Consider the following 12666-nt stretch of genomic DNA (forward strand, 5'->3'; position numbering starts at 1 on the left):
GGCTGGCTGGGAGCTTCTTCAGTGGAATTACCTCTGCTGGTTCTTGGCATCTGGTGTAAAGTTGCAGGTCCTGTTGGCCTCTGGATTAATAGGATTAAACCTGTGCTTGATGAGAGTGGGAGGGGGAGCATTCCTTTAGCTAGTAGATCATGACAAAACGGGATATTTTAGAGAGGAGGAACATCTTCTCAGGGTCCTGGCTAGATTCCACAGACGTAATAGCATTCTTCCTTCCCAGATTGCCAGGTGCTTAAATTTGGGAGCGTTTGCTGCTTGCTGCAATAGGCCTGAAACAAATACCTGAGTGGTGTTGGGTTCTGATCTCATATCTTCTCTGTTCCATTTTCAGGGAAGATCTCCTGGCTATATGTTCTTCTAGGATGCAGTTGGAAACAGAATTTCAGAGAAACGTGGTGATTCTAGAGGATACAGGAAGGCAGGGAGAGAGACAGTGTAATGTAATCTCTGCTTTCACCTGCAGGCCACTGCTGAAACTCAAGAGAAAGAAAAACTCATCACACGTTTGCAGGAGAAGGTTGCATCCTTGGAGAAGAGACTGGAGCAGAACTTATCAGGGGAAGAACATGTGCAGGAACTTCTAAAAGAGGTAACTAGCTCTCTTTGGGCTGGCCAGTGTTGGGAGGGCAGTGGTAACACTGGAGATTTCATAAAATCCTAGAGTTTCAGAGCCAGAGAATCTTCAAAGAGCTTGGTGAAAAGATCACTCCCTCCAACCTTTGGTGGTTCTGCGTATGATAAAATCAGCATCATGTTGCCTGTGTGTGACGTTTTCCTGAAGGAAAGGGAGCACTTTGTTCAGAGATGCATGTGAAGGAGTGGCATACTGATCACCGATTACCCCCACCTAGTGATTTACACTATTTGGGTTGTTGTCTTACTGCCCTGCTTTCCTTCCCTACCCATTGTACTTTACATTGGCCAAGGAAAGTAGTTACCATCTGCCTTTGGCGTGAGCGAGAATTGCTTTGGGCAGCAAGTGGACTCTCCTTAGCCGAAAGAGTCTATTGAGCCAACTGGCCTCTAGCCCAGTGGTGTAGGTGAACTTGCTTGTTGTCTGTCCACATTCTGCTCTCTCCTACATGACAGAGGTGACAAAACCCAAGCCTTGGGCCTAGATTAGCCCCTCACTTTCTGTCTTCAGTCAGTTTCAACTAAATGTGTCCATCTCCACTGCCACTGCTGTACTTTAGGTTTCCAGCCACTCCGGCCTAGTCTGTGTTAGAAGTCTCCAGACTAGCCTACACAACATCAGTCTCTCCTCCTGCACCCTCTGACACAGTCTTCCACATCACTGCTAAACTGATCTTTCCAAACAACATTTCTGACTATATCACTCCCATAAAGAGCCTCCACAATTACCCTACAGTCTGTAGTGAGTATAACGTGGTTTCTAAGGTATAGATTGATTTCTAGAACCAGGCTCCCTAGGTTTGCACTTTACCTCTTCTACTTACTAATTTTTGACTTAGAGCAAGTAACTTAATCTTTTTGTGTTTTCTTCCCCCTCTGTAAAATAGGGTTAAAATTGTATCAAACACAAAGAATTCTTATTGGGAAGTGATTAGAATTAGAACATCATGGGGTCTCAGTATATTTCAACTATTAATATTATAATCATTATTGTGCCATCCTCATTGTTATAAAGTTTAGTGTGCATAGGAGTTACTTGGCGAGTATGTTTAAAGTATACATTTCTAGGGAATTCCCTGGCAGTCCAGTGGTTAGGAATCGGCACTTTTACTGCAGTGGCCCAGGTTCAATCCCTGGTCAGGAAACTAAGATCCTGCAAGCCAAAAATTTTGGGGAAAAAAAGAAATATATATATATATGTATGTATGTATGCATGTGTGTGTGTGTGTATATATATGTATGTATGTCTTGCCCTACCCTCAGAAATTCTGATTTTAGTAGGCCTGGAATAAGGCCTCAAACTTAAAAACCCCTCCACCCACCCAGGTGAGTCTAATGCAAGTGTTTGGATGACTCCACTTTGAAAAATATTTGCTACAGAATTAAGTTCAAACTTCCTTCTGTAGCATAAAAAGCTTTTCTCATAATCTGGCCCTTTGCCTAACTTTCTAGTCTTGTTTCATGACCTGAACCCATCATCACCTTGACTTTTGGCAAGCTGTAGCTCCCCAGATGCCCCCAGCTGTTTCACACCTCTAGTGTCATCCCTCTGCCTGGGTGCTCCCTCGGGCCCTGGCCACCTGTGAAGAATGAAGCCTCCTAGTTTCCTGAGGCAGTGAGGATCTCCTGCTCTGTGCTGCTCCTTTGTGGACACCATTACACTCGATTATATACTTTTTTGGTTAGTCTTTGCCCCAGCCTCAAGGTCAAAAAACTGTCAAATTTATACTTTATGTATACTTTATATGTATACTTTATGATATGTGAATTTTATCTCTATTAGCTGTTTTTGGTTTTTGGGTGTGTACTTGTGTCCCTCGTGCCTCGCACAAATTGTAATATGGTGTAGATGTCAGTAAATATTTATTCAATGGAGAAATGACTATTTTCTTTTACTCTTCTTTCAACTTACAGAAAACACTTGCTGAGCAGAATTTGGAGGATACCAGACAGCAGCTCTTGGCAGCCAGAAGCAGCCAGGCCAATGCCACTGACAGCCTGGAGACTCGGGTACTGACCTCACTCCCAGTGGTTCCTGTGTCTGGGTGGTGCCCTGGTTGGATGATGTGGTTGTGGCTGAGAATCCCCTTGGGTCAGAGGTTTTCTTCCAAAGGGACTCTCTTTCGGATCTTACTTGTAGAGAACCGAGGTAGTCGTTTTCTTCATTCTTGCCGCATTACCATCGTTGTTCCACAGAAAGTTGTTCTCTTCTCTGTTTGGTCCCTTTATCCCCATTCCCCTCCCTCCCATAGGACACCACTCTAATGTGGTTAATAGGGACCCTTTTATTGTTGGATAACCTGAAAACTGGTGACATTGTTTTGTGTGTCTGTGTGTTGACTTAAGTAAATGATACAGCTGTACATATGTCTTCTTTGTTACTTTCAACTGCTCCATCTTCTGTCTGCGTCCACTTCATTGTGCTTACCTACTGTACTTTATAGTTGTCTACTAGATGCTAGATATCCAGAGTGCCTTCGTTCTGTCACCACAAATGACACTGCGGTGAACATTCTTGTCCCCTTTGCCTTAAGGCGGATAGCAAGTGCGTATGACTTAATGTGACTCAGTAGGACAGGAATGTTCCCAGAAGGCCTGCACCTGGCTCTACTCTCCCAGCATGCATGAGAGTTCCTATCGCTGCATCTCTGTCTTTTCTAGCATTGGCATTTCTCAGCCTTCTTGCCAGTTTAATGAGTGTGAAGTGGTAGAAGTGGCAAGGGATCTCTGTGGGGCCGCTTATAAGAACACTAATCCCATTCATGATGGCTCCACCCTCATAACCTAAGTACCTCCCAGACACCTCACATCCGAACACCATCACATCAGACATTAGGATTTCAGTATATGAATTTTGGAGGGCCACAAACATTCAGACCATAGCAAATGCTTAGCTTATTTTTTAAATCTTTCTTGTTTCTTGATAAATATATATAAAGCTATATTTTTCTCTAAATACAGCTTTGTTTTATTATAATTGTTTCTGAATATCGTTTTATTGTGGTAAAATACACATAACGTAAAATTTACCATTTCAACCATTTCTAGGTGTACACTGGCATAAAGTACATTCATGTTGTTATGCAACCATCACCACCATCCATTTCTAGAACTTTTTCATTTTCTCAAACAGAAACTCTGTGCCAATTAAAACAATAACTCCCCATTCTCTCCTCTCCCCAGCCCCTGGCAACCACCATTCTACTTTCTGTTTTCATGAATTTGTTGATCCTAGGTACCTCATATGAGTGGAATCATATGGTGTTTGTCTTTTTGTGTCTGGCTTATTTCACTTAGCATAATGTCTTCAAGGTTCATTCACATTATAGCATGTTTCAGAATTTCACTCCTTTTTAAGGCTGAATAAGCCTTTTTAAGACTTTTATTCCATTGTACATATATCACATTTTGTTTATCCATTCATTTGTCCATGGACATTTGGGTTGTTTCCACCTTGTGGTTGTTGTGAATAATGCTACAGCGAACATTAATGTATGAACAAGGTTTTTGTGTGGGCGTATACTTTCATTTCTCTTGGGTATATTCCTAGGAGTAGAGTTGCTGGGTCATATAATAACTCTGTGCGTAACCTTCTGAGGATCTGAATCTTTCTTGAGTTCTGCCTACAAACTGGGACTTGCATAGATATTTACTGAACCCAGGAGTTCAAAAAGCTAGGTTTCACCATAAACAAGACAAAAAGACAGCCCTCAGAATGGGAGAAAATATTTGCAAATGAAACAACAGACAAAAGATTAATCTCCAAAATATACAAACAGATCGTGGAGCTCAATATGAAAAAAACAAACAATCCAATTAAAAAATGGGCGGAAGACCTAAATAGACATTTCACCAAGGAAGACACAGATGGCCAAGAGGCACATGAAAATCTGCTCAACATCACTAATCATTAGAGAAATGCAAATCAAAACTACAATGAGGTATCACCTCATGCCGGTCAGAGTGGCCATTATCAAAAAATCTAGAAACAATAAATGCTGGAGAGGGTGTGAAGAAAAGGGAACCCTCCTGCACTGTTGGTGGGAATGTAAATTGATACAGCCACTATGGAGAACAGTATGGAGGTTCCTTAAAAAACTAAAAATAGAACTACCATATGACCCAGCAATCCCACTACTGGGCATATATCCTGAGAAAACCATAATTCAACAAGAGACTTGTACCACAATGTTCATTGCAGCACTATCTACAATAGCCAGGACATGGAACCAACCTAAATGTCCATTGACAGATGAATGGATAAAGAAGACGTGGCACAGATATACAATGGAATATTAGCCATAAAAAGAAAAGAAATTGAGTTATCTGTAGTGAGGTGGATGGACCTAGAGTCTGTCATACAGAGTGAAGTAAGTCAGAGAAAAACAAATGACGTATGCTAATGCATATATATGGAATCAAAAAAAAAAAGTACTGATGAACCTAGTTGCAGGGCAGGAATAAAGATGTAGACATAGAGAATGGACTTGAAGACATGGGGTGGGAGGGGGAAGATGGGGCAAAGTGAGAGTAGCGTCGACAAATATACACTACTGAATATAAAGCAAGTAGCTAGTGGGAAGCAGCAGCGTAGCACAGGGAGATCAGCTTGGTGCTTTGTGGTGACCTAGAGGGATGGGATAGGGAGGATGGGAGGGAGTCTCAAGAGAGAGGGGATATGGGGACATATGCATGCATATGGCTGATTCACTTTGGTGTACAACAGAAACTAACACAGTATTGTGAAGCAAGTATACTCCAATAAAGACCTATTTAAAAATAAATAAATAAATAAAAGCTAGGTTTCAGTCGTGGCCTTACCACTAATAAAATTTGTGATCATGAGCAAGTAACATTACTGTTCTTCTCTGTGGAAGTACTCACACTGTTCTCATGGGGTTGTTTCAGTTAAAACTTACATGTGAACATACATGAGAAACCATGAGACCTAAAAATACTCTTTTTCTCATTTGGTACCTACCTTTCCTTGACAAAGCTGCAACCTTCCATGAGCTTATGTTTTAATAATAAAGTTCCCCCAGGGCAAACCTTACTCAGCAAACAAGAGGACTTTAAAAGAGAAATTGGCAAAGTTAGCTTGAGTCTTCATGCAAAAAGTGTTGATCTGAATAACCATGTCTAGCTCAGTGCTAGGCAGTGTGTCATCCTGTCCACTGTGCTGGCCTCGTGTCCTAGTGCAGTGCCAAGTACACAGTCAGACTGGATCAGTAATTGTGGGATGAGGGAAACCCAAGTTTGTATCATGAGCAGTAATTCCACTTCTGGGAATCTGTCCTAATCAAGTGATTCAAACCAGATCAACACTTTTTGCATGAAGATGTCAACTACTGCATTATTTTATGGGCAAAATGGAAAACAGTAGGCAGCGGTTCAGGAAATTATGAAACATCCTTTAAGGAAATAATCTAAGGTCTGAAGACTGCGTGGAAACATAGAAGGAAATTTGAGCAAATAGGAAAAAATACAAAGTTTTACTAGAATTGTATACGAAGTTGTAATAAAAGAAAGAAAGAAAAGTCATAAAAATAGCCTGTAAGAAACTATATTAGAATGATAGTGTTTTATAATGGTAGACCTATGAGCATCTTTCTTTTTCTGTAAGTAAAAATTTTTCTTTAATGAACCTGTTTTATGATTTAAATAGATTTGATTTTAAAAGCCATTTTGTTGCTACTTAGCTTCTTTTGAACGAAAGGGTGCTTCTCTTTCCCCCCTCAGGTGAAAGAACTAGAGCAGAGCCTGCAGGCATCTGAGGAGAAGCTAAAACAGAGCAGTGACGTTGTGGCAGCTCGGGAAGCTCAGATTCAGGAGCTTGTAAGTGGGTATTGTGACTGCTGTGTTCTAGGCCCTTGATGCTTTTTCCCTTTATTCCTTTGTAGGTCCCCAAACTCACTCCCAAATTCTGGAATGGTATCTGGACCTGACCTTAGATACAGTTGTGGGCAGATAGGCAGTGCAGGTAGAGGGAGTCAGGACCTGCTAGAGGGTCTGAGTTACCCAGAGAGATAGCGACAGGCTAGACGGCCCAGCCTAGTTCTGGGACTGTTAGAGGTGGTGTCTCCACTGGCGTTCAAACCTCACCTTGCAGCCCGGGCTGTGGGGAACAGCTCCAGGCTCTGGGGAGAAGATGGCAAGGGCTTGGCCGGTAATCACAGCACCAGGTCAGGTGTTGAGCTTGAAACTAGAGAAATAAAAACGGCATTTGTTCCCTGTTTGCCGTGTCTGCTAAGTACTCTGCATGTATTTTCATTTAGTCCTTGCAGCAGACCTAAGAGCCTGTACTGTTATCCTTATTCTCCAGAGGAATCAGGCTCAGAAAGGTGGCCAGATCACTAGCCCAAGGTCTCCCACCTAGTGAATGGCTGAACCCACATCCTTCCTAGGTCAAAGCCCTTGTTCTTTCTTCATCACTGTGTTATGTGCCTCCCCAGGGAAAAGCCTCATCCATAGAGGGCAGCACTGAGTAGAGTGAAGGAGGGCTGTGTCTTAGGACTGGCTGGTGCCCAGAGTTTTCCCCCCAGCACCAAGACCAATCCCAGATTCCAGCTCCTGAGCAGGCCAGGGCACCTCAGCGGCACCCAGGCTGGAGGTCAGGAAGGAGAGTTGTTTCTATTGGACACTCATCTTTGGGTCACTGAGGGACAGAATAAAGCCCCCATTGTCACCACGAATAACTGTCCTCTGCTACCCCCTCAGGCCTCTGCAAACAAGGAGAGCAGCTGTGCGCAGCAGCAGGTCCTCGCTCTGGAGCAGCAGTGCACAGAGCAGATCCACACACTGGAGGCCCAGCTCTCTGCCCTGGAGAGAGCTCGGGCGGCTGACCATGCGGCCGCGGAGCGGAAGGTGGTGAGTGAGGAAAGGAGAGGGGCCGGGCATGGGAGCACCACGTTCACGTGTGGCTAGGCTGCCAAATTGTTTGATGGGAAGAAGACCAGCCCTCCTCTGAAGTAGGGCACCACTTTTTGGAGCAGTTTTTATCTTCCAACAAAACACCTACTCATGAGACTGGTTGTTAAAAGGCTGCTTTTTATAAAAACCCTGAACAAATGGGTTTTCTTTTTCCTTGGGCTGCACATGGACTTCCTGGTGCTTCCTGACCAGTCCCATCAGCTGCTTCCCACTGCCTTTCTAAAATGTATACTGTTCATCCTTAATGGCTTCTCCCTTCCCTGGTCCCCCTCCTTGTTCCATAGGCTTCAGAATCAAGTGCCTTAGTTCTACTTGTGAGGAGTGTGTCAGGTGACTCTCCCTTCCTGACCCCAATCACCATTCTCATCTCCCACCCCTGCAGTGGCAACAAAAGGCAGGGGGGCATTTTTAAAGGTTCCATGTCAAAGAGATAGGACTGTGCTCAGGGGAAATATGGTAAAGACCTTGTCTTTTATACATACTTTTCTCAATTTGCAGAGAGAGCTGGAGCAAGAAAATGCATTCGTTAAAGAAAGTAAGAATGAATGTGAACATTCTTTACAACATCACCAACTTGAACTAAAGAAGCTGAAGGTATTTATCTAATTGAATCAGTTTCACAAAAGTATCATGTCTTTCATGTGTGTATTTGGAGTGGCCAAGTGAACATTCTATACTTAGAGTAGAGAAGGAATGGAACTAGCATTTGTTCAAAGTTCTGCTAGGCGTTTGCAACAAATTGTCACCTCGTTAAGTCCTCTCAGTGATCAAGGACATAGGGAGAGTTGTGCTCATTTTGCAGTTAATGTCCTCGAGGTTCTGAGTGTAAGTAATTTGTCCAGGTTCTGTAGTTAGAGGTGGTGCTGCTCTGACTTTTCACTCCACCACAGGGACCCAGCCCTTCCTCTCTGTCCTCGTCAACAGCTGCCTGACAGTAATGCTGTCAAAGCACCACTGTCACTGATTTCCAGTGAGGCCAGTAAAGCAAGGCCTTAAAATATCACGAGGGCCTTATTTGTTTGTTTGTAACAGGGAGCAGGTACAGAAACGAAGAAAAAACAGCCTGCTGGATTGTTTCCCGTTCCCTTCTGAGAACTTGGTGCTTTGATCAGATGCTGCCACCTTCATTCCCGGGACATAACTGGATTCAGGGGAAGGAGTCTGCCACTTTCTTATAGGCCTCCAGGCTCCCCTGTGCCCTTTCATAGCAGCCCTTAGATGATGGATCTTTGCAGGACTTGCCCAGCTGTGGTCATGACACAAAGATCTTGTGGATCCTTTGGCAGAGATCTTCTCGGACAACATCCATAGCTGAGGCCTGCACCGAGTCAGCTTTCAACAGTAGTCTCTGCTAAGCTATGCAGGTGCTATTGCAGTAGTGCCATGTCATGGAAAGCATGGACTTTGGAGTCAAATATTTCTTCATGCATTCCCTTCAACAAACATCTGAGTACCTGTGGGCCCCATTGTAGGTGCTGGGATGTGGCAATGAGCAAAACAGACAAAATCTTTCCCCCTCCCCCAACCTGTGGAGCTTGTAACTGGAGACAGTAAACACTTTTTTTTTTGAATTTTATTTTATTTATTTTTTATACAACAGGTTCTTATTAGTCATCAGTTTTATACACATCAGTGTATACATGTCAATCCCAATCTCCCAGTTCATCACACCACCACCCCAACCCCACCACTTTCCCCCCTTGGTGTCCATACGTTTGTTCTCTACATCTGTGTCTCTATTTCTGCCCTGCAAACTGGTTCATCTGTACCATTGTTCTAGGATCCACATATATGCGTTAACATATGATATTTGTTTTTCTCTTTCTGACTTACTTCACTCTGTATGACAGTCTCTAGATCCATCCACGTCTCTACAAACGATCCAATTTCGTTCCTTTTTATGGCTGAGTAATACTCCATTGTATATGTACCACATCTTCTTTATCCATTCATCGAGACAGTAAACACTTGATAAATAGTTATAAATGCTATGAAGACAATAAAGCAGAGTAAAGGACAGAGAGGAGGGAGGAAAGGGCTCTTTTAAATATGGAGGTGAATACGGGAACCAACATGGCAGAGTAGAAGGACATGCTCTCACTCCCTCTTGTGAGAACACCAGAATCACAAGTAGCTGCTGGACAGTCATCGACAGGCACACACTGGAACTCACCAAAAAAGATACCCCACATCCAAAGACAAAGGAGAATCCACAATGAGACGGTAGGAGGGGCGGAATCACAGCAAAATCTAATCCCATAACTGCTGGGTGGGTGACTCACAGACTGGAGAACACTTACACCACAGATGTCCACCCACTGGAGTGAAGGTTCTGAGCCCCATATCAGGCTTCCCAACCTGGGGGTCTGGCAACGAGAGGAGGAATTCCTAGAGAATCAGACTTTGAAGGCTAGTGGGATTTGATTTTAGGACTTCAACAGGACTGGGGGAAACAGAGACTCCACTCTTGGAGGGCACACACAAAGTAGTGTGCACATCGGACCCAGGGGAAGGAGCAGTGACTCCAGGGGAGACTGAACCAGACGTACCTGCTAGTGTTGGGTCTCCTGCAGAGGCGGGGGGTGGCTGTGGCTCACCATGGGGACAAGGACACAGCAGAAGTTCTGGGAAGTGCTCCTTGGCATGAGCCCTCCCAGAGTCCACCATTAGCCCAACCAAAGAGCCAGGTAGGCTCCAGTGTTGGGTTGCCTCAGGCAACCAACCAACAGGGAGGGAACAACCAATAGGGAGGGAACCCAGCCCCATCCATCAGCAGTCAAGCGGATTAAAGTTCTACTGAGCTCTGCCCACCAGAGCAACAGTCAGCTCTACCCACCACCAGTCCCTCCCATCAGGAAACCTGCACAAGCCTCTTAGATAGCCTCATCCACCAGAGGGCAGACAGCAGAAGCAAGAAGAACTACAATCCTGCAGCCTGTGGAACAAAAACCACATTCACAGAAAGACAGACAAGATGAAAAGGCAGAGGGCTATGTACCAGATGAAGGAACAAGATAAAACCCCAGAAAAACAACTAAATGAAGTGGAGATAGGCAACCTTCCAGAAAAAGAATTCAGAATAATGATAGTGAAGATGATCCAGGACCTCAGAAAAGGAATGGAGGCAAAGATCAAGAAGATGCAAGAAATACTTAACAAAGACCTAGAAGAATTAAAGAACAAACAGAGATGAACAATACAATAACTGAAATGAAAACTACACTAGAAGGAATCAATAGCAGGATAACTGAGGCAGAAGAACGGATAAGTGACCTGGAAGACAGAATGGTGGAATTCACTGCTGCGGAACAGAATAAAGAAACAAGAATGAAAAGAAATGAAGACAGCCTAAGAGACCTCTGGGACAACATTAAACGCAAACACATTCGCATTATAGGGGTCCCAGAAGGAGACGAGAGAGAGAAAGGGCCAGAGAAAATATTTGAAGAGATTATAGTCAAAAACTTCCCTAACATGGGAAAGGAAATGGCCACCCAAGTCCAGGAAGTGCAGCGAGTCCCATACAGGATAAACCCAAGGAGAAACACACCGAGACACATAGTAATCAAATTGGCAAAAATTAAATACAAAGAAAAATTATTGAAAGCAGCAAGTGAAAAATGACAAATAACATACAAGGGAACTCCCATAAGGTTAACAGCTGATTTCTTAGCAGAAACTGTAGAAGCCAGAAGGGAGTGGCATGATATACTTAAAGTGATGAAAGGGGAGAACCTACAAAGAAGATTACCCGGCAAGGATCTCATTCAGATTTGATGGAGAAATCAAAAGCTTTACAGACAAGCAAAAGCTCAGAGAATTCAGCACCACCAAACTAGCTCTACAACAAATGCTAAAGGAACTTCTCTAAGTGGGAAACACAAGAGAAGAAAAGGACCTACAAAAACAAACCCAAAGGCTTCCCTGGTGGCTCAGTGGTTGAGAGTCTGCCTACCGATGCAGGAGACAGGGGTTCCTGCCCCGTTCTGGGAAGATCCCACATGCCGCGGAGTGGCTGGGCCCGTGAGCCATGGCTGCTGAGCCTGCGTGTCCGGAGCCTGTGCTCCACAACGGGAGAGGCCACAGCAGTGAGAGGCCTGTGTACCACAAAAAAAAAAAAAAAAAAAAAAAAAAAATTAAGACTATGGTTATAGGAACATACATATCAATAATTACCTGAAACATGAATCGATTAAATGCTCCAAACAAAAGACACAGGCTTGCTGAATGGATACAAAAGCAAGACACATCTATATGCTGTCTACAAGAGACCCACTTCAGACCTAGGGACACATACAGACTGAAAGTGAGGGGATGGAAAAAGATATTACATGCAAATGGAAATCAAAAGAAAGCTGGAGTAGCAATACTCATCAGATAAAATAGACTTTAAAATAAAGAATGTTACAAAAGACAAAGAAGGGCACTACATAATGATCAAGGGATCAATCCAAGAAGAAGATAAAACAATTATAAATATATATGCACCCAACATAGGAGCACCTCAATACATAAGGCAACTGCTAACAGCTATAAAAGGAAATCGACAGTAACACAATAATAGTGGGGGACTTTAACACCTCACTTACACGAATGGACAGATCATCCAAAATGAAAATAAATAAGGAAACACAAGCTTTTTTTTTTTTTCATGGCATGCGGGCCCCTCACTGCTGTGGCCCGTCCCACCACGGAGCACAGGCTCCAGACGCGCAGGCTCAGCGGCCATGGCTCACAGGCCCAGCCGCTCCGCGGCATGTGGGATCCTCCTGGACTGGGGCACAAACCCGTGTCCCCTGCATCAGCAGGCGGACTCTCAACCACTGCCCCACCAGGGAAGCCCAGAAACAGAAGCTTTAAATGACACTATAGACCAGATAGATTTAATTGATATTTATAGGACATTCCATCCTAAAACAGCAGATTACACCTTCTTCTCAAGTGCGCATGGAACATTCTCCAGGATAGATCACATCTTGGGTCACAAATCAAGCCTCAGTAAATTTAAGAAAATTGAAATCATATCAAGCATCTTTTCTGACCACAACGCTATGAGGTTAGAAATGAATTACAGGGGAAAAAACG

The 12666-nt window shown here is 43.7% G+C and overlaps 1 protein-coding gene across 11 annotated transcripts in view; it reads left to right on the plus strand.

Moving 5' to 3' along the window:
• Positions 1-12666, plus strand: part of GOLGA1 (golgin A1) — a 53729-nt gene that overhangs the window by 24141 nt on the left and 16922 nt on the right. For all 11 annotated transcript variants that reach the window (XM_082617532.1, XM_082617531.1, XM_082617526.1 and 8 more), the window contains 5 exons: positions 482-607; positions 2566-2661; positions 6391-6486; positions 7369-7518; positions 8080-8175. In XM_082617532.1, coding sequence (XP_082473658.1) covers positions 482-607; positions 2566-2661; positions 6391-6486; positions 7369-7518; positions 8080-8175 — 564 coding nt within the window. The remainder of the gene's footprint in view (positions 1-481; positions 608-2565; positions 2662-6390; positions 6487-7368; positions 7519-8079; positions 8176-12666) is intronic.

Source organism: Mesoplodon mirus (genome assembly GCF_964341445.2).
Source record: "Mesoplodon mirus genome assembly, chromosome: 1".
Taxonomy (NCBI): domain Eukaryota; kingdom Metazoa; phylum Chordata; class Mammalia; order Artiodactyla; family Ziphiidae; genus Mesoplodon; species Mesoplodon mirus.